Source organism: Monodon monoceros, unplaced genomic scaffold (assembly GCF_005190385.1).
Source record: "Monodon monoceros isolate NGI ecotype Baffin Bay Population unplaced genomic scaffold, NGI_Narwhal_1 Super_Scaffold_13, whole genome shotgun sequence".
In the NCBI taxonomy this organism is placed as follows: Eukaryota; Metazoa; Chordata; class Mammalia; order Artiodactyla; family Monodontidae; genus Monodon; species Monodon monoceros.
In genome coordinates, this window is record NW_021703769.1 from 65100675 (window position 1) to 65123227 (window position 22553).

At 50.7% G+C, this 22553-nt stretch overlaps 1 protein-coding gene across 4 annotated transcripts in view; it reads left to right on the plus strand.

Annotated features, from left to right (window-relative positions):
• Nucleotides 1–22553, plus strand: part of EEF2K (eukaryotic elongation factor 2 kinase) — a 59396-nt gene that overhangs the window by 27306 nt on the left and 9537 nt on the right. For all 4 annotated transcript variants that reach the window (XR_003793082.1, XM_029220038.1, XM_029220039.1 and 1 more), the window contains exons 4-15: nucleotides 2491–2551; nucleotides 3866–3903; nucleotides 4281–4452; nucleotides 7986–8135; nucleotides 8367–8499; nucleotides 8759–8886; nucleotides 9600–9801; nucleotides 11614–11681; nucleotides 14829–14906; nucleotides 15766–15828; nucleotides 17280–17414; nucleotides 17548–17736. Coding sequence is in view for 3 of the 4 variants with exons in the window: in XM_029220038.1 (XP_029075871.1) it covers nucleotides 2491–2551; nucleotides 3866–3903; nucleotides 4281–4452; nucleotides 7986–8135; nucleotides 8367–8499; nucleotides 8759–8886; nucleotides 9600–9801; nucleotides 11614–11681; nucleotides 14829–14906; nucleotides 15766–15828; nucleotides 17280–17414; nucleotides 17548–17736 (1417 nt within the window). In the remaining variant the exon portion in view is untranslated. The remainder of the gene's footprint in view (nucleotides 1–2490; nucleotides 2552–3865; nucleotides 3904–4280; nucleotides 4453–7985; nucleotides 8136–8366; nucleotides 8500–8758; nucleotides 8887–9599; nucleotides 9802–11613; nucleotides 11682–14828; nucleotides 14907–15765; nucleotides 15829–17279; nucleotides 17415–17547; nucleotides 17737–22553) is intronic.

A 22553-nucleotide genomic window follows, 5' to 3' on the forward strand; every position in this document is an offset into this window, starting at 1 on the left:
CCCTCCAGCTCTGACTCATCCAGGTGAACCCTGTGAGTTCCCTCCGTTGCCCCAGTGGAGAGAGAGGTTTGAACAGGGTCACCCAGGTAGTTAATAAGATAACTTTCTGACTCAGATCAGTGTCTGTGAATTAGTCAGGACTCTTTTTCAAATGCAAGTGACAGAAACCCAATTCTCAGTGACTTAAGCATAGAAAGGAATGGTTGACTCATCTACGTGGGCTTCATGTATGGCTAGTCCCAGATGCTCCAAGGATGCTTTTGGCTCTGACCCCAGATAGACTGTCTTACATCAGTGGCACACATGGCTCCTAGGAGCCCCACATTTCATCTCACTCAGTGGGAAAGGATCTCTCTTTCTCGATTTTTTTAAAAACAAAAGTCCCACATTTGAATCTCATTGGCCTGGCCTTGGTTATAGGCCGGTTACTGAACCAGTCATTGTGCCAGGAGCTTTGCTCTCACTGGCCAGGTCTAGATCACATACCACAAGCAAGAAGGTGCTGGGGGATCAGCTTCACCCAGTCCGTATGTTCTGAAAATGGAGGATGGTGGTTTTCCAAAGGAAAATTGGGGTGCTGTTACCAGAAGAAAGGGGAGCAGTTCCTAGGCAGGCAGAAACAGTGGAGCCCTCTCCACCTTTCTGCAATGTGTTCCTGCTCCCACCTTGTGAGGAGATGGGTTAGAACCTAGCGTGCACCTTTGCCCATTTCGGAGGCTGACCTCCTAGTGGGCTCTGGGGTCTGTGCCGGCAGCTGAGGTCGGCATCGTCGGGGCCCCAGAAGGCCAGGTTGCAGGCTCTGTTCCTTCCTGCCTATAAACGCAGCGTGGTGGCTGGTCGGTGACATCTGGCCTCCAGGCTGAGGACACCAGGCTACCAGGGAGGCCCTTGGAAAAGCAGGACTCACGTGCTGGGCTGGTTCTGTGTGTCCCTGAGCTCCTTGGGGGCTGGGGACCAGGGGCTGTGCCGAGTTGTGTTTATTTCTTAACCATAGTAGCTGCTTTCACCTGCCCTGGCTGCCAGCAGAGGGAGGTCAGGCACTGATGGCCAGAATGTCCAGAGATTTCTAAATTGGAGGCTTCCACCTCTATTGCTGGTTCTTAAAGAGCTCTGCTGCAAGCCAGCCCTTTACTGGGACAGATTTCCTGTTCACGTGGGTTGTACCCAGGCTGGTTAAGAGCAAGGTTCTGTTTGAAACCGACCTGGGTTTGAATCTTGGCTCTCAGGAAGGTTTTTTCACCTCTCTGAACCTTGGTTTCCCCATCTGGAAAGTGGGCACAGTATTTGTACGGATCTCACAGGGCTGAGTGACGGTTGATGGAGGCTCAGCACACAGTGTATGCTCAGTGAACTTAGAGCAGCTCTGTCCTCTGTAAGGTTAGTGATTGTGAAGGACAGTTAAGACCCTTCCAGTGTTGCATGTCTCTGCCCTCCCCCAACTTCTGGGCGCCTCTCAGCTTTCAGTCTGTTTGGAAGTGAGGGAAGACTACTTCCTTTACCTTGGCCTCTACATAGTAGTAATAACAATGATTGCTGTTATTTATTATTGAGCACAGTACTGCCATGGGCTGGTGCCAGCAGGTGTGTGGCTCTGACAAGCCTTCCTCCCCACCCTGGGCCTGGGGTGGGTTAACCGCCAGGCCTCTGCTTGTTTTTCAGGCTCTGAAAAGGCTGTTCCCACGAGCTGGGAGGTTCTGGAGTCTGTCGCCCCTGAGGGAGGGCCAGGGAGGCATCTGCTAGAGCTAAGAACACCTCAGCCCTGGGGGAGGTTTAAGATTTTAGGGATTTACTGAGCCAAGGAGCTTCCTACCAGGCAAACCTGTTAAGGCCCAGCCAGGCCTAGGGGCAGATTTGCTCTGGGAAAGAGGATCCCTGGGAAAAGAGAGATGAAAATGTTCTGGAATCCTCTCCATCCCTCTCTGCCTTGGGTGTGTATCCAGCAGCCCCTTTCCTGGTTGGACTCAGAGGCAGGACCCTCCCCCCAGCGCTGCCTGCACCGGGACCTGGGCTGGGCCTCACACCGCCAAGACCGAGGATGCTGCCTCCTCCCATCCTGGGACACACCATTCATTATCTAGGCCAGTTATAACAAGGATATTTACTTATTCAACTGTTCATCCAACATGCGTTTATTAAGCCTCCCCTGTACCAGGTCCTGTTCACTGGCCTGCCTTTGTGGAGTTACAGTCCGGTGGGGGAGCCAGATAGGTAGGGAGCAAGCCCGCCCACTGCACAGCTAAGCGCTGGGGGACATGGTGGAGAGGGAATAGCTGTCTTTGACGAAGGGGAAGGAGGCCAGTGTGGCGGGGACCTGGGAGGGAGGGGGAGTGTCCACAGACCCAACCCAGGAGGTCAGCTGGGCCTGTGGGTCGAGAGCAGATTTGATCCCGAGGGCATTGGGCAGCCCAGAAAAGTCTTCTGCCTTCAGCTAGTGAGTGACAGGATCAGGTAATGGACGCTGCACCCTGGGGTGGGTTCTGGTCTCTGCAGGTACAACGCTGTCACCGGGGAGTGGCTGGAGGATGAAGTTCTGATCAAGATGGCGTCTCAGGTGAGCAGCGTCTCGAGCCCAGTGTGATCAGGGATTGCTTCCTCTCCTCCACACCCACTTTATTTTACTTTTTTAACTTTGGGGGATTCTTTATAGTACTGTGTATTTATTTTATTTTTTACAACAGCTTTATTGAGATATAATTCACACACCATACCCCATACCCATTTAAAGTGTACAGTTCAGTGGTCTTTAGTATACTCAGAGTTATGCAACCATCACCACGATCAGTCCCAGAACATTTTCACCATCTCTAGAAGAAACCCCGTACCTACCCGTTGGCAGTCAGTCTCCAATTCCCTTATCTGCCCCAGCCATGGGCAACCACTAATTTATCTTCTGTCTCTGTATATTTACCTATTCTGGGCATTTCATGTATTAATCATATATATCAAAAGATTCTTCTTGACACTCTTATTGAAAATCAGTGAACTGTGAATGTGTATATCCGTTTTCAAAACTTGCAGGTCACCACCTATTACTTTTCATCTAACGAGGTGAACTCAGTGGGTTGCAAGAAAAAGGAATCAACTAGAAAGTAGAGAACTTCCTGCATAGTAAGGGGCAGGATCGATCTGTGAAACATTTTGTAGTGTATCACACGCTCAGAAAAGTGTGTAGCTTGATGAGTTTCACCAAGTGAACATGTGTATAACTAGCACCCAGATCAAGACACAGAATATCACCGGCACCCCCAGAAGCCCCTCTCAGCCCCACTTACTCCTCCTTTACCCCCAAGGGTAAGCACTACCCTGAATTCTATCACCCGAGATTGGTTTTGCCTCTTTTTGTACTCCGTATAAATGGAACCATACCGTATATGTATAGCTCAACATTTTGTCCATGAGGTTTTGTACATGTTTTTTCTAGAACTGTCATTTGTTCATTCTCATTGCTGTATAATATTTTGTCAAGCAAATAGACCTGATTGATCGATCCATTATACTGTCGGTGGACATTTGGGTGGTTTTGCTTTTTTTCTGTTACAGACAGGGCTACAAAAAACATCCTTTGACATGTACTGTCTCTACCCCCACCCCGTCACCCGCATAATATCTTCACCCCCTGAGGAGTCTTCTGCTCAGCTAGGGTGGGGAATAGGGTGGTCTCACCAGTCCTGCAGCCTCCAGGCTGGAAGTTCTATGAGGCCTTGGTGCTGCAGTAAAGGAAGGAGGGCCCAGGGATTTTAGGGTTGAGATGAGGTCCAGGGCATTGATTTGGTGGGTGACGTCCAAGGGGAAAATCTCCTCCTGGCTCAGGGTAGCCTCTGGGTGGGGTGTGGGGACTGATAACCCGCTGTGTGATGTCTTTCAGCCCTTCGGCCGGGGAGCAATGAGGGAGTGCTTCAGGACGTAAGTGACTCAGCCTGCCTCTCGGGGCCCTGCCCAGACTCCCTCAGGCCCCTGAGAGCAGGGGCACTGTGACATTTCCAGTCAAGAAATGGAGACAGTGGCTTCTCTTCTTGTGGCCCAAGCTCCTCTCCATCTGGTCTCCGTTGGACCACACGTTGGGACCGGCTGTGGGGATGGGCTGGAGGAGAACAGGAAGTATGTCCCTTAAGCCCCCTTCGCAGCCCTTTGAAGGATGCTGTGGGGTGAGGAAGCCCCTCCCACCTCTTGCATTTTGTTCCTGGCTCTAGCCAGCCGGGTCAGGCAGGGTCTTCCCGTCCTGGGGACTAGGGCTGGGATCCAGAACACCCAGGCGGACCCCCTGATGCCTCTCCCCTCAGGAAGAAGCTTTCCAACTTCCTGCACGCTCAGCAGTGGAAGGGGGCCTCCAACTACGTGGCAAAGCGCTACATCGAGTCCGCGGACAGGGACGTGTACTTTGAGGATGTGCGTCTACAGATGGAAGCCAAGCTCTGGGGAGAGGAGTATAATCGGCACAAGCCCCCTAAGCAGGTGTGTGGCACCCCTATCTGCCGCTCTCCAACACCAGGACGTATCTGGAGATGAGGACGATGGAGGTGCCTGTCACAGGCTTCCTTTTTCACCATCTTAGCAGCAGCTAATAGCAACCATCATGTATTGAGCCTGATATGTCAAGTACTCTACATGCTAAGAGTTATTTATTTCTGAAAACAGAGGTCTGAGGTTGTTTGAGATTGGAATGTTTTTATTCCATTTACAGATGGGATCTATTAGTCAGGATTTTTGCTTGCAAATAACAGAAACCCACTCAAACGGGCTTAATCCAAAAAGGGAATTTATTGCCTCCTATAACTGAGAAATAGTGCTGGCTACAGGTGTAGCTAGATCCAGGACCAAATTGAAGTTGTTGGGAATCTTCCTCCAGCTCTAGTCTCAGTGTTCTGTGTTGGCATCACTCTCCGGCGGCTTTTCAACTTGTAGTGACGTTAGTCCCAGTAGCTGCAGGCTCCCTTTCCGTTTCTCGGCAACCTTGATGGAATGACATGTTTTCCCGCAAGTTTCAATGAGTCTCAAAACTGGGTTTCTTTTTTTTTTTTTCTTTTTCTTTTTTTGGCCATACCGCACGGCATGTGGGGTCTTAGTTCCCCAACCAGGGTTCAAACCCGCGTTCCCTTTGTTGGAAGCACGGAGTCTTAACCACTGGACTGTCAGGGAAGTCCCATGGGTTTCATTGGCTTGATGAGGTCAGGTGCCTATCACTGAGCCAATCATGATGGCCAGGGTGTGGGAATATGCAGATTAGGCAGGCCTGAGCCTTGTACCCACCAGCAATATGGGTTCTTCCACCCAGACTAGGTGGACTGAGATTGGTGGCTCCCAAGGAAAAGCAGGAGAGGGAGTGGGGAATGGATTCCTTCCTTATCTGCCCCTGGGGAACCTAGGGCACAAAGGGGTTAAGTGTCTTGCCCAAATGGGCAGGGATGGAGCCAGGGCTCAAATCCAGGCTTTCCAAGCCCCTGCTCTTGGCTTCTTCACTTGAGCCCCCAGGGTATTGGTGACCTGAAGCCAAGCAGAACTTCCTGTTGCCTGCAGGCATTTGAGGAAATAGCACCCCGGGCCTCTGCCCTGCTTAAATTCACAGCTCAGCTCTCCTACTGTTTGTGCACCTGCTAGCTATAAGGTACCATCTTCTGAGTGCCTAGGAGAGCCACACTTCCAGGTAGCCAGCAGAATTTATTGAGTGCCTACTGTTTGCAGAGCCCTTGATTAAGTGTCCTTGGTGTGGATACAAAAAGCCACACTCCCACCCTCGGGGATTGTGTCCTCTTTAGTAATTCAGTACACTCAGGCCTGGCCACTTTTTCCTTCCTCCCTAAGCTTGTTTCTGCCTCAGGACCTTTGCACTGACTGTTCCTGCAAGGCTGCATCACTGCATCTCCTCAATCCTGCTCACGGTTCAGGTCTCAGCTCATGTCACCTCCTCAGCTAGGCTGTGCTAGACCATCCTAAATGAAGGAACCCACCGCTGCACCCTCTGTCATGTCACTTTGTTTTGGTTTCTTTTTTTTCAGAGCAGTTGGCACCGTCTGAAAGGGTCTTATTCATGTAGTTAATATTTCAGTTGCTTCTCTCCCCCGAGGGCAGGGATTTTATCTGTCTTGTTCAACTCTGTCCGAGTGCCTAGGTGCTCAGTGAATAATAACGTGGTTGAACTGATGAACGGAGAGGAATGTGGTTGTTTGAGGAGGACCTGGCTGTCCCCTTGAGGATGTATCCTTGCCACTGACCCTCACCCAGTTGCCTTCTGCTCAAGCAGGTGGCCCTGCAGCAGGCTTCCTGGTAGAAATGGAGCCAGCTTTTGGAACAGGAACCCTCTGGGAACCAGCCGCTCCTTCCCCCCTGTCTGGTTCTCAAAACTGAGGCCACATTTGGGGTGGTTCTCAGCTCTCAGCTCTGGGCCCCTTTGGCCTCTGCAGTTGTTGTCTGCTTGTCTGGTGACTCAGCCAAGCAGTTTCCTGGGTGGTCATTTCCTTGGGAAACCCAGGCCTGGCTCCTGTTGTGGATGGCGTCAAGGGAACAGGCTGCCGTGGGTATGATCTTGTGTAATAGATAACGAGTTAGAGTTTCAGGTTTTCCCTGCTCTGCTTTACAAACATACTCAGTACTTACATGTTTTCTTCTGAGTACAAAGTTAAACATATACTTGGTGCAAAATTTAGCAAGGAATGTCTGAGTTCCCTGTAAGTCCCCTTTGCAGGGAAAGTACCACTCTTACGGTTTGGTATGTATCACTCTAGAATTGTGTCTGCTGATAATAATGGCATCGGCAAACGTTGACTGCCTCTTCCGTGTGCCAACAGATTTCATCCTCTTACCTGTTCCACAGGTGAGGAGACTCAGGTACAGATTGGTGAAATAACTTGCGCAAATTCACTGTGTTAGCATAAGGCACAGGTTGAGTTGCTTAACGGACAGACCCACAGTTGTGTGCTAACTCGAAATGGTTTCCTTTTGTCTCATCTTACAATCCCGCTTTGGTGGGGTCTCAGGGTGGGCTGGTGCTTTGCCTCCTCAAGTCATCCAGAGGCCTCGTTCCTTCTGTCTTGTTGCTCTGCCACCTGCCGGGAGTTGCCCTGGACTACATGGTCAGATCTGGCTCACTGGCAGATGTCCACCTTACAGCCTCAGGAAGGCCAGAGAAGGAGAGGGCAGGCTGGAGTTGCATCATCACTGCTGCTTGCTTCCTATTGGCCAGGCTTAGTCACATGGCCACACTTAGCATCCAAGGGAAGCCAAGCGATGCCATCCCTACCGAATGGCTGTGCATCCTGTTAAAGCTCAGGGGTGGAGGGTTGTCATAGTCCATTTGGGCTGCTGTAACAAAACACCATAGAATGGGTAACTCAAAAACCACAGAAATTTGTTAAGTCCAAGATCAAGGTGCCAGCATGGTCACGTTCTGGTGAGGGCCCTCTTCCTCGTTCATAGCTGGAATCTTCTTGCTGTGTCCTCACATGGTGGACAGAGTGAGGGAGCTCTATGGGGTCTCTCTCTCTCTCTTTTTTTTTTTTTTTTTTTTGCGGTACGCGGGCCTCTCACTGTTGTGGCCTCTCCCATTGCGGAGCACAGGCTCCGGACGCGCAGGCTCAGCGGCCATGGCTCACGGGCCCAGCCACTCCGCGGCACGTGGCATCTTCCCGGACCGGGGCACGAACCCGTGTCCCCTGCATCGGCAGGCGGACTCTCAACCACTGCGCCACCAGGGAAGCCCTATGGGGTCTCTTTTATAAGGGCACTAATCCCATTCATGAGGGCTTCTCTCTCATGACCGTATCACCTCCCAAAGGCCCCACCTCCTAATACCATCACCTTTGAGGGTTGAGATTTCAACCTATGAAATTTGGGGAGATACATTGAGGCCGTAGCAGGGGTTTTCATTCTCAAAGGAAAAGGGGAATGGATTCTGGGGACAGTCAGCAGTTTCAGCCTTTCTGCTCCAGCCTCTTATCAGAGGAGGGTTCCGCTGGGCCCTCCCTCTGACCCCCCTCCCACCTTCCCGCCAGGTGGACATCATGCAGATGTGCATCATAGAGCTGAAGGAAAGGCTGGGCCAGCCTCTCTTCCACCTAGAGCACTACATCGAGGGCAAGTACATCAAGTACAACTCCAACTCAGGCTTCGTCCGCGATGACAACATGCGCCTGACACCGCAGGTGAGGCCCCTGCAGACGCCCGTGCCCCGTCTCAGCAGACCTCGGGTCCCTCCGAATTAGGCAGGGCTCCTTCCTTTGTCTTTGCCTCTGTACAACTCCTCCCTGCAGATAAAGGCCCCCGACATGGGCAGAGGTGGGGTGTTGAAACCTCTCAGAGCAGTGCCTTCCGGTGTTTGTGCAGCCCACAGCCTGGTCTCTTGTGGTCACCTTTTCTTTCATGTCACCCCACAGGCCTTCAGCCACTTCACTTTTGAGCGTTCCGGCCACCAGCTGATTGTGGTGGACGTCCAGGGTGTGGGTGACCTCTACACCGACCCACAGATCCACACCGAGAGGGGCACTGACTTTGGAGATGGCAACCTAGGTAGGCAGGGAAAGCCAGCGTGTCCACGGAGACCACACTCCCCACAAAATCTCCGGGCTCTTTGTTCACCCAAGAAAGCAGGCCGAGGTGATATATGGGGCGCCCCAAGATTGTGGAGGTGGGAGCCTGGGGCCTCTGGCTCCTGCCAGTTTAGCATGTTTTACACCTGCCCCTGCCGCATTTAGGGCGCTCAGTACCGTCCTGCCCCCACCCCAAAGCAGAGCAGTGCTCCAGAACCCCTGCTCTGTTGTGTCCGCAGGTGTCCGCGGGATGGCTCTCTTCTTCCACTCTCATGCCTGCAACCGGATTTGCAAGAGCATGGGCCTCGCTCCTTTCGACCTCTCCCCAAGAGAGAGGGACGCGGTGACTCAGAACATCAAGCTACTGGTGGGTACCCAGCGTGCACCTGCTCGGACTGGCAGGGCCCGTCTGCTGCCAGGACCCGCAAACTGTGTTTTCTGTGTGCTGGTGGCTCAGGCCTTGCAATGCTTAATTCAGGAGTACTGGGGCCGGAAGACTCTTAGTCCTGTCTGTGTCCCTCGTCCCTCTTGAACCAATGCACGCAGCCCTCCTGCATATCCCCACTAATAGGGGAACTGGGGTCTGCTTGATACAGGCCCGTTTTTGCCCAGAGTGAGGGGCCAGGTATGCACAGATAGTAAGTGGGGTGTGTGGGATGTGGCTCGTGTGATGTGTTGGCAAACGGCTGGACTAGACTTGGACCTGGCTCACTGAGTACCTCGCCGTGTCCAGGATGTGCCCCCATCACCACGCCCACTGCATGGACCAGATATAAGACAATATTATCAAAGAGCAGCTTGGGATTCTGGAATGTATCCCCCAGCTCAGGGCTGCAAAGCGTGGGCAGCGCTTCTGGGAATGCTGGCCCTCTGAGCTCCTGTTCCGGATGCCCCTTCTTAGAGGCCTTTGGGTTAAGCCCCCACTGATTCGTTTTAGGTTTTCTGCCAGTCCCTTAATAGGCACAGGTGGGTGCTGTGGCTGAAAGGGCCTCAGGTTTTGAGGGAACAATAGGCAACAGGAAGAGCCCCACTTTCCCAGAGGGTGCCTGTGTGACGTGCGTGTCCCTGTTAATTCTCCAGCAATCAGCGCAGACCATCTTGAGGGGGACAGAGGAAAAGTGCGGGAGCCCCCGGGTGAGGACCCTCTCGGGGAGCCGGCCCCCCCTGCTCCTTCGCCTCTCAGAGAACTCTGGAGATGAGAACATGAGTGACATAACCTTTGACTCTCTCCCTTCCTCGCCATCTTCTGCCACGCCGCACAGCCAGAAACTGGACCACCTTCGTGAGTGATGGTTTGGCCCCTGGGCATTGTGATTGGAGGGGACGAGCACAGGTAAAACAGGGCTAAACTGGCTTTCACTTATGTTAGAAAATCAGACATGCCAACCAAAAAGATTGAGGGCCCAGATGGTTTTACGGGTGAGTTCTTTTTAATAAACTTTTAAGATGCAGTCATCCACATGCTGTAAAAAGTCTTTGTTGTAGAAAACAAGGTAACATTTTTCAGAGTGGTTTATGAAATTAGCGAAAACTTTTATACCAAAATTTGACAAAACACCAAAAAAGAAAACCATATCCCAACCTCAGGTATAAATATACAAGGCAGGGCTTCCCTGGGGTTGTCGTGGTTGGGAGTCTGCCTGCCAATGCAGGGGACACGGGTTCGAGCCCTGGCCTGGGAAGATCCCACATGCTGTGGAGCAGCCAAGCCCGTGCACCACAACTACTGAGCCTGCACTCTAGAGCCCGCGAGCCACAACTACTGAGCCTGCGCTCTAGAACCCGCGAGCCCGCGCACAGCAACGAGGACCCAATGCAGCCAAAAATAAATTTAAAATTTAAAAATAAATAAATAAATAGATATACAAGGCAAAAATTCTAAATAAAGTATTAACAAATAAAAACTAGTATATTAGAGAATTCCCCGGCGATCCAGTGGTTAGGCCTCCTCACTTCCACTGTAGGGGGCGTGGGTTCAATCCCTGATCGGGGGGAGAAAAAAAGACTAGTACCTTAAAAGAATAGTCTGTCACAGCCAAATAGGGTTTTTGCAGGAACCTGAAAGTTGTTCAGTGTTCAGAAACCAATTAACATCATATGAACAGGTCAAAGGAGAAAAATGGGCATCATTATTTCCGAAGTTGAAGTGACAGAGTTTGCTCGTGATATGGACGCGGGGTCTGCAGGAAAGAGGGGAGGCAAGGCTGACTCCACGGTTTTGATCTGAAGAACTGACAGGATGATGGGGCCATTTATTCAGCTGGAGGAGGCCCCAGGGAAGCAGGAGAGGAGGATTTTAATGTCAGATATTAAAGAAGCCTGTAAATCACCACTGAAAGGCCTGGGGAATAGTCTGAAGCAAGAGTTGACAAACCTTTTCTTAACAGGCCAGAGAGTAATAAATATTTTAGACTTTGTAGGCCGTGTGGTCTCTGCACCTGCGGCAGAAACACAGCCACTGACGATACTTAAAACAAATAGACGCGGCTGTGTTCCAGTAAAACTCTACGGACCCTGAATTTTAAATTTCATATAATTTTCACATATCACAAAATATTATTCTCCTTTTGACTTTTTTCAACCATTTAAAAATGTAAAAAGCATTCTTAACCATATGAGAATAGGAGACAAGCCAGATTTGGCTAGTGGCAGCTTAGGACAGGAGATAAAGACTGGGATGGTTGGTTTTTAAGCCATCTAAGGCTTCTCCCAGTTGTAGCTACTCATTGGGCCCCAAATATACAAATGGCTTTCCTTCCTTCACAACTGCACCTCACTGAGGTTTGACCATAGGTCAAGCACATGGTGCTTATCAATACATGACACAATTGTATTTACATTATGACAACCCCAAGGAGGCACACCTGTTAAGCTGCTCGCTCAGGACCCCACAGCTGGCGAGTAGAGACTCTGGGTAAGTTCTCGAGGAAGAATTGTGTCCCCCCAGGTGCTGACAACATACATTCTTCACCCATTTTTGTACTTTATAAATTTAAAATAAAAAAGGCTTGGTGGCGGCTGTAGGCTGTAGGTGGGTCTTGCGAACTGTTCCAGCGATGGAGCTGGTGCCTTCCTCCATTTTCTCCCTGCTCAGATTGGCCTGTGTTCAGCGACCTCGATAACTTGGCACCCCGAGACCACGACCCTCTGGACAACCACCGGGTGAGTAGAGGGGGTGGAGGACCAGGGCGGGGAGGAGGGGCCTCCCTCCCCCGGGAACTGAGGTTGAGACCTCAGACTCAGAGGTGGGTAACGCAGGTCTGCTCCGGACACTGGCAGCAGGATACAGGCGCACAGCGGGGAGGGAATCCCAGCCTCCTACCCAGGGCAGCATTTTGCCTGGGAAGAGCTGGGTCTATTCCAGTTCCTGGAGGTGGTTAAAGCAGAGAGAATCCGAGTCAGCGATAACGCAACCTTCTGGTACATGCTGGGCTTGGCCCTGGGTTGGGTTTGGCCGCACAACGTGTGGCCGAGCTATCTTGGGGGACAGGGGGCTACGCTGGGTCTCCGATGTGTAACTTATAGCAGAGGTAGCTGTGATGCTCACAGCTTGGAGAAGCAGAACAGGTTTCCTGCAGCCTCTGTGTGACTAGCAGTAAGAAGCTGTAGATGACATCTTTGCATTCAGACAAACATAGATTATGGTGTCAAATTAAAAATTCATTAGAACGTTTTAAACAGGCTTCACAGACACGTCACACTCGCACAGGCCACAGCATCTTAAGCGGCACTGTCAGCTCCAAAGGTTCAACTTGGCTCCTGACGGCTTTGCAGAGTTATTGAGTGGGAACAAAAAGTAGGAGTAGCTGACACATACGGAATCATCACTGCGGGCAGACACTGCTTTAAGAGCTTGGTAGATAATTCTCATCTAATCCTCACAACAACTTATGAGATAAGTAGATAATAGTTTCCATTCCTTTTAGAATAGGTTTTATGTTTTACGTTAGAGCTAGGATGAATTTTAGAATTTCAGCGTAGGTTGAAAAGGAGAAGATTCAGAAAATTACAAGGTGAAAAGTCTCCCTCCCACCTGTCCCCTCAGCTTAGACAGTGCCCTCATTATCCCTGATTTAGAGACGGGGAAACTGAGGCACAGAAAGGTAAGCCACTTGCTCATGGTCACTCTGATGGAGCCAGCGTTCAAACCCAGGCCATCTGGCCTCGAACCCACCCTCTGTGCTGCTGCGCTTTGCTTCTGTTCTCCACCATTTCTCAGATGAGGACACTGAGGTTTGGAGAGGTTAGCTGCCTTGCCCAGGGTCTGACCTGGGGACTGCAGAGCTGGGGTTTCAGTGAGGCTCTCTGTTGCCCGGCTTGGGAGTGGTTCCCAAGGGTGGGACACGGGGCCCAAGGTCATGCAGAGAGTGGGTGCGAGGAGGGGGCTGCTCGGAGCTTTTAGGTATAGCCTGTGATCCAGTTTCAAAAAAAGCCTTTCACTCAGCACACTGAACACTTCAGTTTGGTTGTCTGTAAATTATACCTCAATTTAAAAAATTGAAATAGTTAAAAAAAAAAGAACAGCTGTTTGGCTCACACAGAACAAAGACCTGGGGGAGGGCAGTAGGAAGCCTGTGGTGCTTCTTGAAACCAGGGCAGGGGCCTTTTTAGAATAACGCATCTCCTTTGGGTGGAGTGGATCCTGGCCAGACCAGAGGCCAAGGATTCCATTGTGTATGTTCCATGGCGCCCATCTGTCTAGGAGACTGATCCAGGTTTTACATTTATGGTAGTGATACCAAGCTTCTTTTAAAAATATATTGACTTAAAGGCTTCCCTGGTGGTGCAGTGGTTGAGAGTCCGCCTGCCGATGCAGGGGATGCGGGTTCGTGCCCCGGTCCGGGAGGATCCCACATGCCGTGGAGCGGCTGGGCCCGTGAGCCATGGCCGCTGAGCCTGCGCGTCCGGAGCCTGTGCTCCGCAACGGGAGAGGCCACAACAGTGAGAGGCCCGCGGTCAGCAAAAAAAAAAAAAAAAAAAAAATATATATATATATATATATATTGACTTAAGTAAAATAAAATGGTTTATTTAAAGAAAAATAATAAAAGAGAAGTATGAATTCATGAGAAGAGTTTTATCTGGAGGAGGAAGAGAATGGGATGCGGAGGGGACTCATAAGAGGTCTAAATTTTAACAGCAATGTTTTAATTCCTTTTAGAAATAAAAGATCTAAAGTAACTAAGGCCTAGTGTTAAGAGTTGACAAAACTTGGCAACAGGTGCACAGGAGTTCATTTTAGGATTCTCTGTTCTTATTTGTGTGTTTGAAATGTTTCTCAGTGGAATGAAGGAGGAAAAAAATAGAAGTTTTAGCTGAACAGTGATGCAGGTGACATGCGGATATGGCCAGAGCTCAACGTTGGTAGACAAATGACTGAAGTTTTAGAGATTCTAAATTATACCAGGTTCCTTTTCACAACAGAACTCAGATCTAGAAGAATAAAACATATGCCCAGGTGATGTGTGCGGTTTTGGCAGAGGGCTTAGTTGTAGTAAATAATTGTTCCCAGTGCTGCATTTTTTTTTAAACATCTTTATTGGAGTATAATTGCTTTACAATGGTGTTAGTTTCTGCTTTATAACAAAGTGAATCAGCTATACATACACATACATATGTCCCCATATCTCCTCCCTCTTGCGTCTCCCTGCCTCCCACCCTCCCTATCCCACTCCTCTAGGTGGTCACAAAGCACCGAGCTGATCTCCCTATGCCATGTGGCTGCTTCCCACTAGCTATCGGTTTTTCATTTGGTAGTGTATATATGTCCATGCCACTCTCTCACTTTGTCCCAGCATACCCTTCCCCCTCCCCGTGTCCTCAAGTCCATTCTCTAGTAGGTCTGCGTCTCCAATGCTGCATTTTTATCCATGGGTCATATCCTTTAAGCCAGGCTTTGTTTTTCTGCCTGTGAAATGGGTGAGTCACTCTTAACAATGGCACTTACTACGATCCACACTCTGAGTGTGACATCTCATTGCATCCTCACAGCCGCTTGATGTAGGTAGCTATAATGAATCCCCATAGCTAGGGAAACCAAAGCTCAGAGAGGCTGAGCAGCTATCCAGAGTCATAGCTGGTGAGTTACAAAGCTCGGATTTGATCCTAGGCAGTCTGGCTCCAGAGCCCACATTCTTCGCCACTATTTTTTTACCGCTCCCTTGTCACCCAACCAGCAAGGGTAGGAGGAAGAGAATGTTGTGGGATGATGGGACAAAGGAGAGAAAGCAAATGGCTGGGATTCCAGATATCACCACCACCAGGTACTCAGAGGACCACTGAGACCCTAGGGCCATCTTTTCTCCACAGGACTCTGAGAACAGTGGAGACAGCGGATACCCCAGTGAGAAACGGAGTGAGCTGGACGACCCAGAGCCCAGAGAACATGTAAGGAACCCCAAGGAAATGAGAACAGAGTCCCCTGTTGCCTAGTTGTCCAGGAGGATAGAGAGCTGGGGCGGAGGGGGGAATGTGAATGGGTGGTAAGAGCATAAAGTAAATTAATAAATAAATCATTTCAGATAAAGATAAATGCAGGGTAGAAGATAAAACAGGGTAATGTGGAGTAGTAAGTTTAGTAAGGGGACAAGCATGGGGGATTAGACACAAGGTTGAATATGGCAGACACATCTTACAGTGAAGCTGGACCTCTGGTTGCTAAGCAGAGAGGATGCTGGGCAGTGGGCCAGAATGGTGCTGGTAGGTGGGAGGGCCCAGCTCAAAGGCACGGGATTCCAGCAGTCCCTCGGGAAGACTCCAGAGGATGAAAGATGCCTTACGGTATCTTTTCAGCAGCATCCTGGTGAGGGTGGTCTTAGGCAGTATCAGCCATTTAGAGGTTTTGCCAAGTGCCAAAATGGAGCATGTGCATTACAGGCAGTCTTGCCGGGAGCCTCTGGTCTCGGCTTTGTTACTGCGAATATATATAGACAGGCGATGGGGGCTTTGGCTAAGCGAAGTACTTGGCTCGGTTTTCTTGGTTCCTGTCTGCTGGGATCCTGTGCCTTTGAGTCGGTTCCGTCTGTGCACGTGGTGAGAGCGAGAGGGAGGCTGCGGCTGCCCCAGCACATCAGTCCTGCCTGTTACCTAGCATCCTCTCAGCTTGGCAGACGGAGGTGCCAGCTTCCTGAGGCGCCGAGCCAGTTCCCTGAGGAGGATCCCCTGGGAGGGCTGGACCAGTTCCCCAGGAGGAGGTTCTTGGGAGGAAGGCTGCTCTTTGGATCACTCTAATCTATGTCTCCATCAGGGCCACTCAAACGGTAACCGGAGGTATGAGTCGGACGAAGACAGCCTGGGCAGCTACGGACGGGTAATGTGCCCCCAGGAATCCTCGTCGTGGCTGCGTGCTTGCCTTTTTCAGACTCTGCTTCTGTTTCTTCCCCCTCACGTCATGTCACTTCTGCCTGCCCAGGTGCTCCACATGTCTCCTAAAGGACTATTTTGCAAAGGAGCCAATCCCCTCGGCAAATACTTTTTGAGCTCCTGGGTGTGATGCTGCGGGATCAGCGGGGAGAATTAGAGAAGATCAGGACGGCCTGTCCTGGAGGCTTCAGCTCACAACGCCTTCCAGTATACATTAATTTACGTCTAGGGAGTTCCCTGGTGGCCTAGTGGTTAGAATTCCGGGCTTTCATTGCCGTGGCCCGGGTTCAATCCCTGGTTGGGGAAGTGTGCACAAGCTGCGTGGTGCAGCCGCCCAAATTTAATTCTTGCAGCCACCCACTGAGACAGGGTAATGTTATTCATCCTGTTTTGATGAATGAGAAAAAGGGAGTCTTAAGCGACTCTCCCCAGGTTACCCGGCTAATACTTGGAAGAAGTATCTCAGGTGATTATCATCAGGCCGGTGTGGGAAAGACCACCCTCCTAAATGCTCTTCTCTAGCTGACTCGGAACCACATTTTGAACCTCTCACCCTCCAGCCTTTGCTCAGGCGAGTCTCTCTCCTGCCTGCAAGGTCCTTTCTCCCCTGTGGTCATACCTCCTCAGGCCTGTCTGCTCTCCCAGGCTGGACCCCAGTGGCACCTTCTCCAGGAGCCTTCCCTGATCCCCGGGGCAGGCTTGACTCTTACTGCTTCCAGAACACAGATTATTTATCACGCAGTATTTCCTTACCACAAGGTATTTCTCAGTCGGGTCAAGGCCACAGCGTGGTGCGGAGGCAGGGTCGTTCGATCCCAGCACCACTGACATTCTGGGCTGGGTCATTCTTTTTTGTGGAGGACGCCCTGTGCACGGTAGGCTGTTTAGTATGCATACACACAGACACACACACAGCAGCCTGGCTCTGTCCTGCGAGAACTTTGGACAGGGGTGTTTTTAGCTGGGAGACGTGGTGTGTTTTCTAAGCCCATCTCCTGAAGCACCCTGTGGATGCACAGGGGAAGCACAGTGGATTTGCTGCCAGGTCTGAAGTGAGGCTCTTCTGGTGCCTTGTGTGGGGAGCTGGCAGAGGAGCAGCTCAGGGTCGAAACTCCCCGACCTAAGTCAGGTGGATAAGTGAGGAGACACTTCTTTGAACTGCTGCCGTGCAGTGTGCTAGCCTTTGTGTCCTGTTGCTACCTGTTGCTTGTGTCCCTCAGTGCCCACAAGCTGGCATAATTCAAGTGACTGGAAATGGAGCCGGGTTTGTCCAGGAAAACTTGACACCGCACAGGCCTGCGCCCCTTAACTCGCCAGGCCGACTTTCACAGCTGGGAGGGTGCGTCCATCCCCAGCCCCTCGCTTCTCTGGCCTGTAAATGCCCGGTCCTCCCTTCAGGTCTGTGTGGAGAAGTGGAATCTCCTCAACTCCTCCCGTCTCCACCTGTCGAGGCCTTCAGCCGTGGCCCTGGAAGTGCAGAGGCTCAACGCTCTGGACCTTGAGAAGAGAATCGGGAAGTCCATTTTGGGGAAGGTATGGTGATGCCCTCTCTGCATTAACCCGGCGCCTCCCCCAAGAATCGATTCCTCCCCCAGGCTGGCTGGGAGGCCCTCGGCTGCGGCCGCGGCCTCCAGGCAGCCAGGCCCACCTGCCATCTGTGTGGCAGGTGCATCTGGCCATGGTGCGCTACCATGAGGGCGGGCGCTTCTGCGAGAAGGACGAGGAGTGGGACCGGGCGTCGGCGATCTTCCACCTGGAGCAGGCGGCCGACCTTGGCGAGCTGGAGGCCATCGCGGGCCTGGGACTCATGTACTCGCAGCTGCCCCACCACATCCTGGCGGACGTCTCTCTGAAGGTGAGGGGGGCGGGGGCTCAGGCAAGCCATCACCCTTCGCTCCCTGGGTTTACGCCTCAGAAATTTCCCGAGCATCAGTTTGGGACCAGGCACTTCCAAGTTAGTTGACGCTGATAGAATTGGTCTCCGGCCTTGGGGACTGAGTGGAAGGTGACAGTCACATTCCCAGGCAATTGCGACGTGGTGCGGTGGGAGAAGCAGAAGAGGCTACTGCAGATAAATGAGGAAGGGCCGTAGCTGGGGTTTCTTGATTGGCAGTTGCAGCTCTGTCCCTAGTGGCTAGAACAGACCTGGCACACACTAGATAATCTGCATTTGTTTGTGGAACGAATGAATGAAGTGATCCCTAAGGTAGACCTGCGGGCCCAGTGGAGTCAGCCAGGCAGAGTGTGGGAGGGGGAGTGTGGGCAGAGGGGACAGCGCGGGCCCAAGCCCTGGGGAGACAGGAGGCGATCAGTGCGGCTGGAGTGTGGAGCGTGAAGACAAGGTGCAGGAGATGAGGCTGGAGAGGGGCCCGGGCAGGATGGGTGTGATGGGAATCCGTGAGGGTGTCTGCTCCCTCATCACTCCCCTGGTCCATGCGCACAGCGGACGGGACCTGACGTGGCCTAGGGAGTGTGATCCTTTCCTTAGAGAAGTTGAGAGGCCCCTGGTGTGCACGTGCTCCCAGCATAAATGTCTCCAGCTCTCTGTCACGTGGGCCAGGCTTGCAGCCAGATGAGGCTGGGCTTGGTGTGGGCACAGGGCACCAGCCCTGCTCTGTGAGCCTCACCATGGCCCAGCAGGTTGGGGGGTCTCAGACTGGAAGAAGGTGTGGGAAGGCACCCAAAAGTCCTTGATTTATTTAACTTTTAAAATAGTTAATACATTCATGTGACTATAAGTTTTTTTAATGTGAAAAGGTTTACAGTGAGAAATCTCCCTCCCACCTTTTCCTCCACCTTCTCATTCTCCTGCTAACAGGTAACCATCATTATTAGTTTCTCACGTGTAATTCCAAGAGGGTATTCATTTCCTAGGGCTGCCATAACTAAGAACCACAAACTGGGGGGCTTAAAACGACAGAAATTCATTCTCACGGTTCTAGAGGCTAGAAGTCCAAAATCAGTGTGTTGACAGGCCATGATCTTCTAGCTTCTAGCGACTGGAGGCAATCTTGGGTGTTCCTTGATCTGCAGGTACATCACTCCAATCTCTGCTTCCATCTTCACATGGCCTTTTTTCTGTGTGTGTGTCTCTATGCCTCTGTGTCTCTTTTCTTACGAAGACACCAGTCCTATGGAGTTCAGGGCCCACGCTACTCCAGTCTGCCCTCATCTTAACTAGTTACGTCTGTCTGTTTGGAAAGACCCTATTTCTGCAGTGTCCTGCAGACTTTTTCCCTCAGTGCTGTAGAGACAGCTTCCTCATTCTTTCTGACAGCTGAGTAACATTCCATTGTACAGGTACTTTATTTAACCTGTGCCCCGTTGATGGACACTTGGGTTGGTGCCATTCTTAGGATATCTCAAAAATTGCTGCAGTGACCAGACTTGGACATATTAAGTTGAACCGTTTTTGTAGGTCATGAGGGTAGAATATTGGCAGTTTCATATGGTTCAGTCAAATACATCCTTTGGCGTGCGGTCAGGGATAACTTACAGCCATTTTTATTTCCTGTTTTAGGTGGTGAAGGGCAGGCTTGGTTGGGGGAGGGGATTTTGACAGGCAGATGATCTGTTCCTCTTTCTCTCGTCTCCGTGCTCCCTGAGGAGTGGACTGAATATAGCTCATTTAGCCAGTGGTGTGCTGATAAATGCTTAACAACTGGCTCTTGCAGGTGGGGAGGGAATGTTTGCACATAAATGTATGTATGTTTATTATACATCTACTTGTAAGTTTATTATACATTTACTGATATAAGGAATGTGGAGCATACAGTTTACAAATCATAAAACTATCGTGAATTCTATATAGTCGATAGATCCTCACAGAATTCCTTTGCTAATTTTTGTGGAACTCATGTCTGTAGCCCAGCTTTGGTTGCAGCTGAGGGAGGCGTGAAGCTCTGACATTAGATGCTGGTTGATACTTTCACTTACTTTAGTGAGTAAGATGAAAGTGAAATAAGCAAGTCCTTTGTCAGAGTTGGAGCTTCATTTATTTGCTGCTGATACGAGCAGCTTCTTTGCTGAATCAGACGATCGTCTTAAATACTGAAGAATGTTTCTCCAGTTTCTTGTGCTAGTCACAATGTAATGGCTACAGACACGGCACACTTTCAAATTAGTCTGCATTATTAATATTTTTTGCCATCTCGTGGTATAACTGCTTCTACCATGGCCAATGTGCAAGCGCTAAGATGACATCGCCGAGCACGGAGTTGGAGGGAATGCACCACAGCATACCATTTCCACATAGCATTTCCATCATGAAGATTCCACAGACTGGTGGTTCTCCACCAGTCATTTTGCCTCCCCCTTCTCCAGGGGACACTTGGCAGTGTCTGGAGACATCTTTGGTTGTCACAGCTCTGGGAACGCAACTGGCATCTAGTGGGTAGAGGGCAGGCATGCTGCCAAACATCTACAATGCACAGGACAGTCCCTGCAACACAGAATTATGTCATCTAAAATGCCAGTAGTGCCAGGGTTGAGAAACCCTGCAATAGATATAAATAACCTCAAGAGGACAGACAACAGTAAAACACAGTAAAATAGTTAGGAGGTGATGAGCTTTGGGTATTTGTTACCTTTCATTTAATTGTAAGTTTACGTAATTTAATTTCTAATAATGGCTGTGTTTTACGACTGGCTTGCTTTCACATCGGTTCTCACAAGCCTGCAGAGCCGGCTCCAGCGTACCCACTGCGTTTGGCCTGTTCTCCCAGCATCTGGCACAGAGAGGACACTCAGAAGGGTTTGAGGCCTGAATAAAGGAATGCCGGGGTCCAGGATGAGTGTTTAGGGGCCAGGACTGGGGAGACCACTCTCGCTGAGACTCCCTGGTGACGCTCCCTGTGATCTCAGGCTGTTTACACCAGCTGCACCCGAGCACCTTTGTAAAGGGATGTAGAAGCTATTTCGGTTTTCTCATCTGCAGGTGTCCCAAAGGCCTTTCCCTCCAGGACAGAATCTGGCAGCAAAGAAAACCATGGCCACATGCCCTGAAAGGCTGCTGGCCCATCTCCCGCTTTCCCCAAAGCCCCCATTCTTAGGACCTTTTCCTGTTGTCTTGCTAAGACATTCGTTTATCCAGCACATGCTTTTTGAGTATCTCCTACACTCTGGGCACCGTCCTAGGTTCTTATTCACAACAGCAAACTTTTCAGGCAGATAAGGTTGTAATACAGATACTAATTACCAAATGAAAATATTTCCAACAGAAGTAAAAATAACTGACCTTTATTGAGCACTGCCTGTGCCAAGCATTGTTCTTAAGTGCTGGGGGGAAATTGTGACAGGGAGTGAGATCAGGAGGGACTGGATACGGGCTTCCCTGGTGGCGCAGGGGTTAAGAGTCTGCCTGCCAGTGCAGGGGACACGGGTTCGAGCCCTGGTCCGGCAAGATCCCACATGCCGTGGAGCAACTAAGCCCCTGTGCCACAACTACTGAGCCTGCGCTCTAGAGCCCGCGAGCCGCAACTGCTAAGCCCGTGCACCACAACTACTGAAGCCCACGTGCCTGGAGCCCATGCTCCGCAACGAGAGAAGCCACCACAATGAGAAGTCCACGCACCGCAAGGAGGACCCAACACAGCCAAAACTAAAAACAAATACATTGAAGAAAAAAGAGTGGATAGGCCTCTTGTTATTAGGACGCTGATTCCAGCTGCAAGAGAGGCTGGGAAATGTAGTTTTTAGCTGGTCAGCCATGTGCCAGCAAAAATCTGGCAGAGGAGAATGCATATGGCAGACAGCTGGTAGCCCCAGCCACACTTCTTGAACCCTGAAGGTTGAGAAGGGCCTCATAGGCTGACAGGAGGGCTTTGGATTTGTCTCCGAGTGAGACAGGAAGTCTCAGAGCAGCTTTGGTAGAGTGACATGACCTGACCTGGGCTTAAAGCATCTCTCTGGATGGATGTCGGGGAAGCAGGATGGAAGCAGGTGGGAGTGCAGAGTACTGCAGCCACTGTGGGAAACAGCTCCTCAAAAGGCTGAACCTAGAGTTATACGTGACCCAGCAATTCTACTCCTAGGTATATATATCCCCCCAAAAGAAAAACATACATCCACACAAAAACTATGCACATGGGTGTTCATAGCAGCATTATTCATAACAGCCAAACAGTGGCAACAGCCCAGATACCCGTCACCTGATGACTGACGAACAGATAAACAAATTGTGAGACATTCACACAGTGGAATGTTATTTGGCCATAAAAGAGAAACACTGATAGAAGCTGTATGAACGAACCTTGAAAACTATCCCAGGGCTTCCCTGGTGGCACAGTGGTTAAGAATCCGCCTGCCAATGCAGGGGACACGGGTTCGAGCCCTTGTCTGGGAAGATTCTCACATGCTGCGGAGCAACTAAGCCTGTGCGCCACAACTACTGAGTCCACGTGCCACAACTACTGAAGCCTGTGCGCCTAGAGCCCGTGCTCTGCAACAAGAGAAGCCACTGCAATGAGAAGCCCACAAACCGCAACAAGGAGTAGCCCCCGCTTGCTGCAACTAGAGGAAGCCCGCACGCAGCAGTGAAGACCCAATGCAGCCAAAAATAAATAAAATAAATAAATTTATTTTAAAAAAATTTACGCCAAGTGAAAAAAGCCAGTCACACTAAACCACATGTTTGTTTGTTTTGTTTTATTTTTTGGCTGAGCCAGGCAGCAT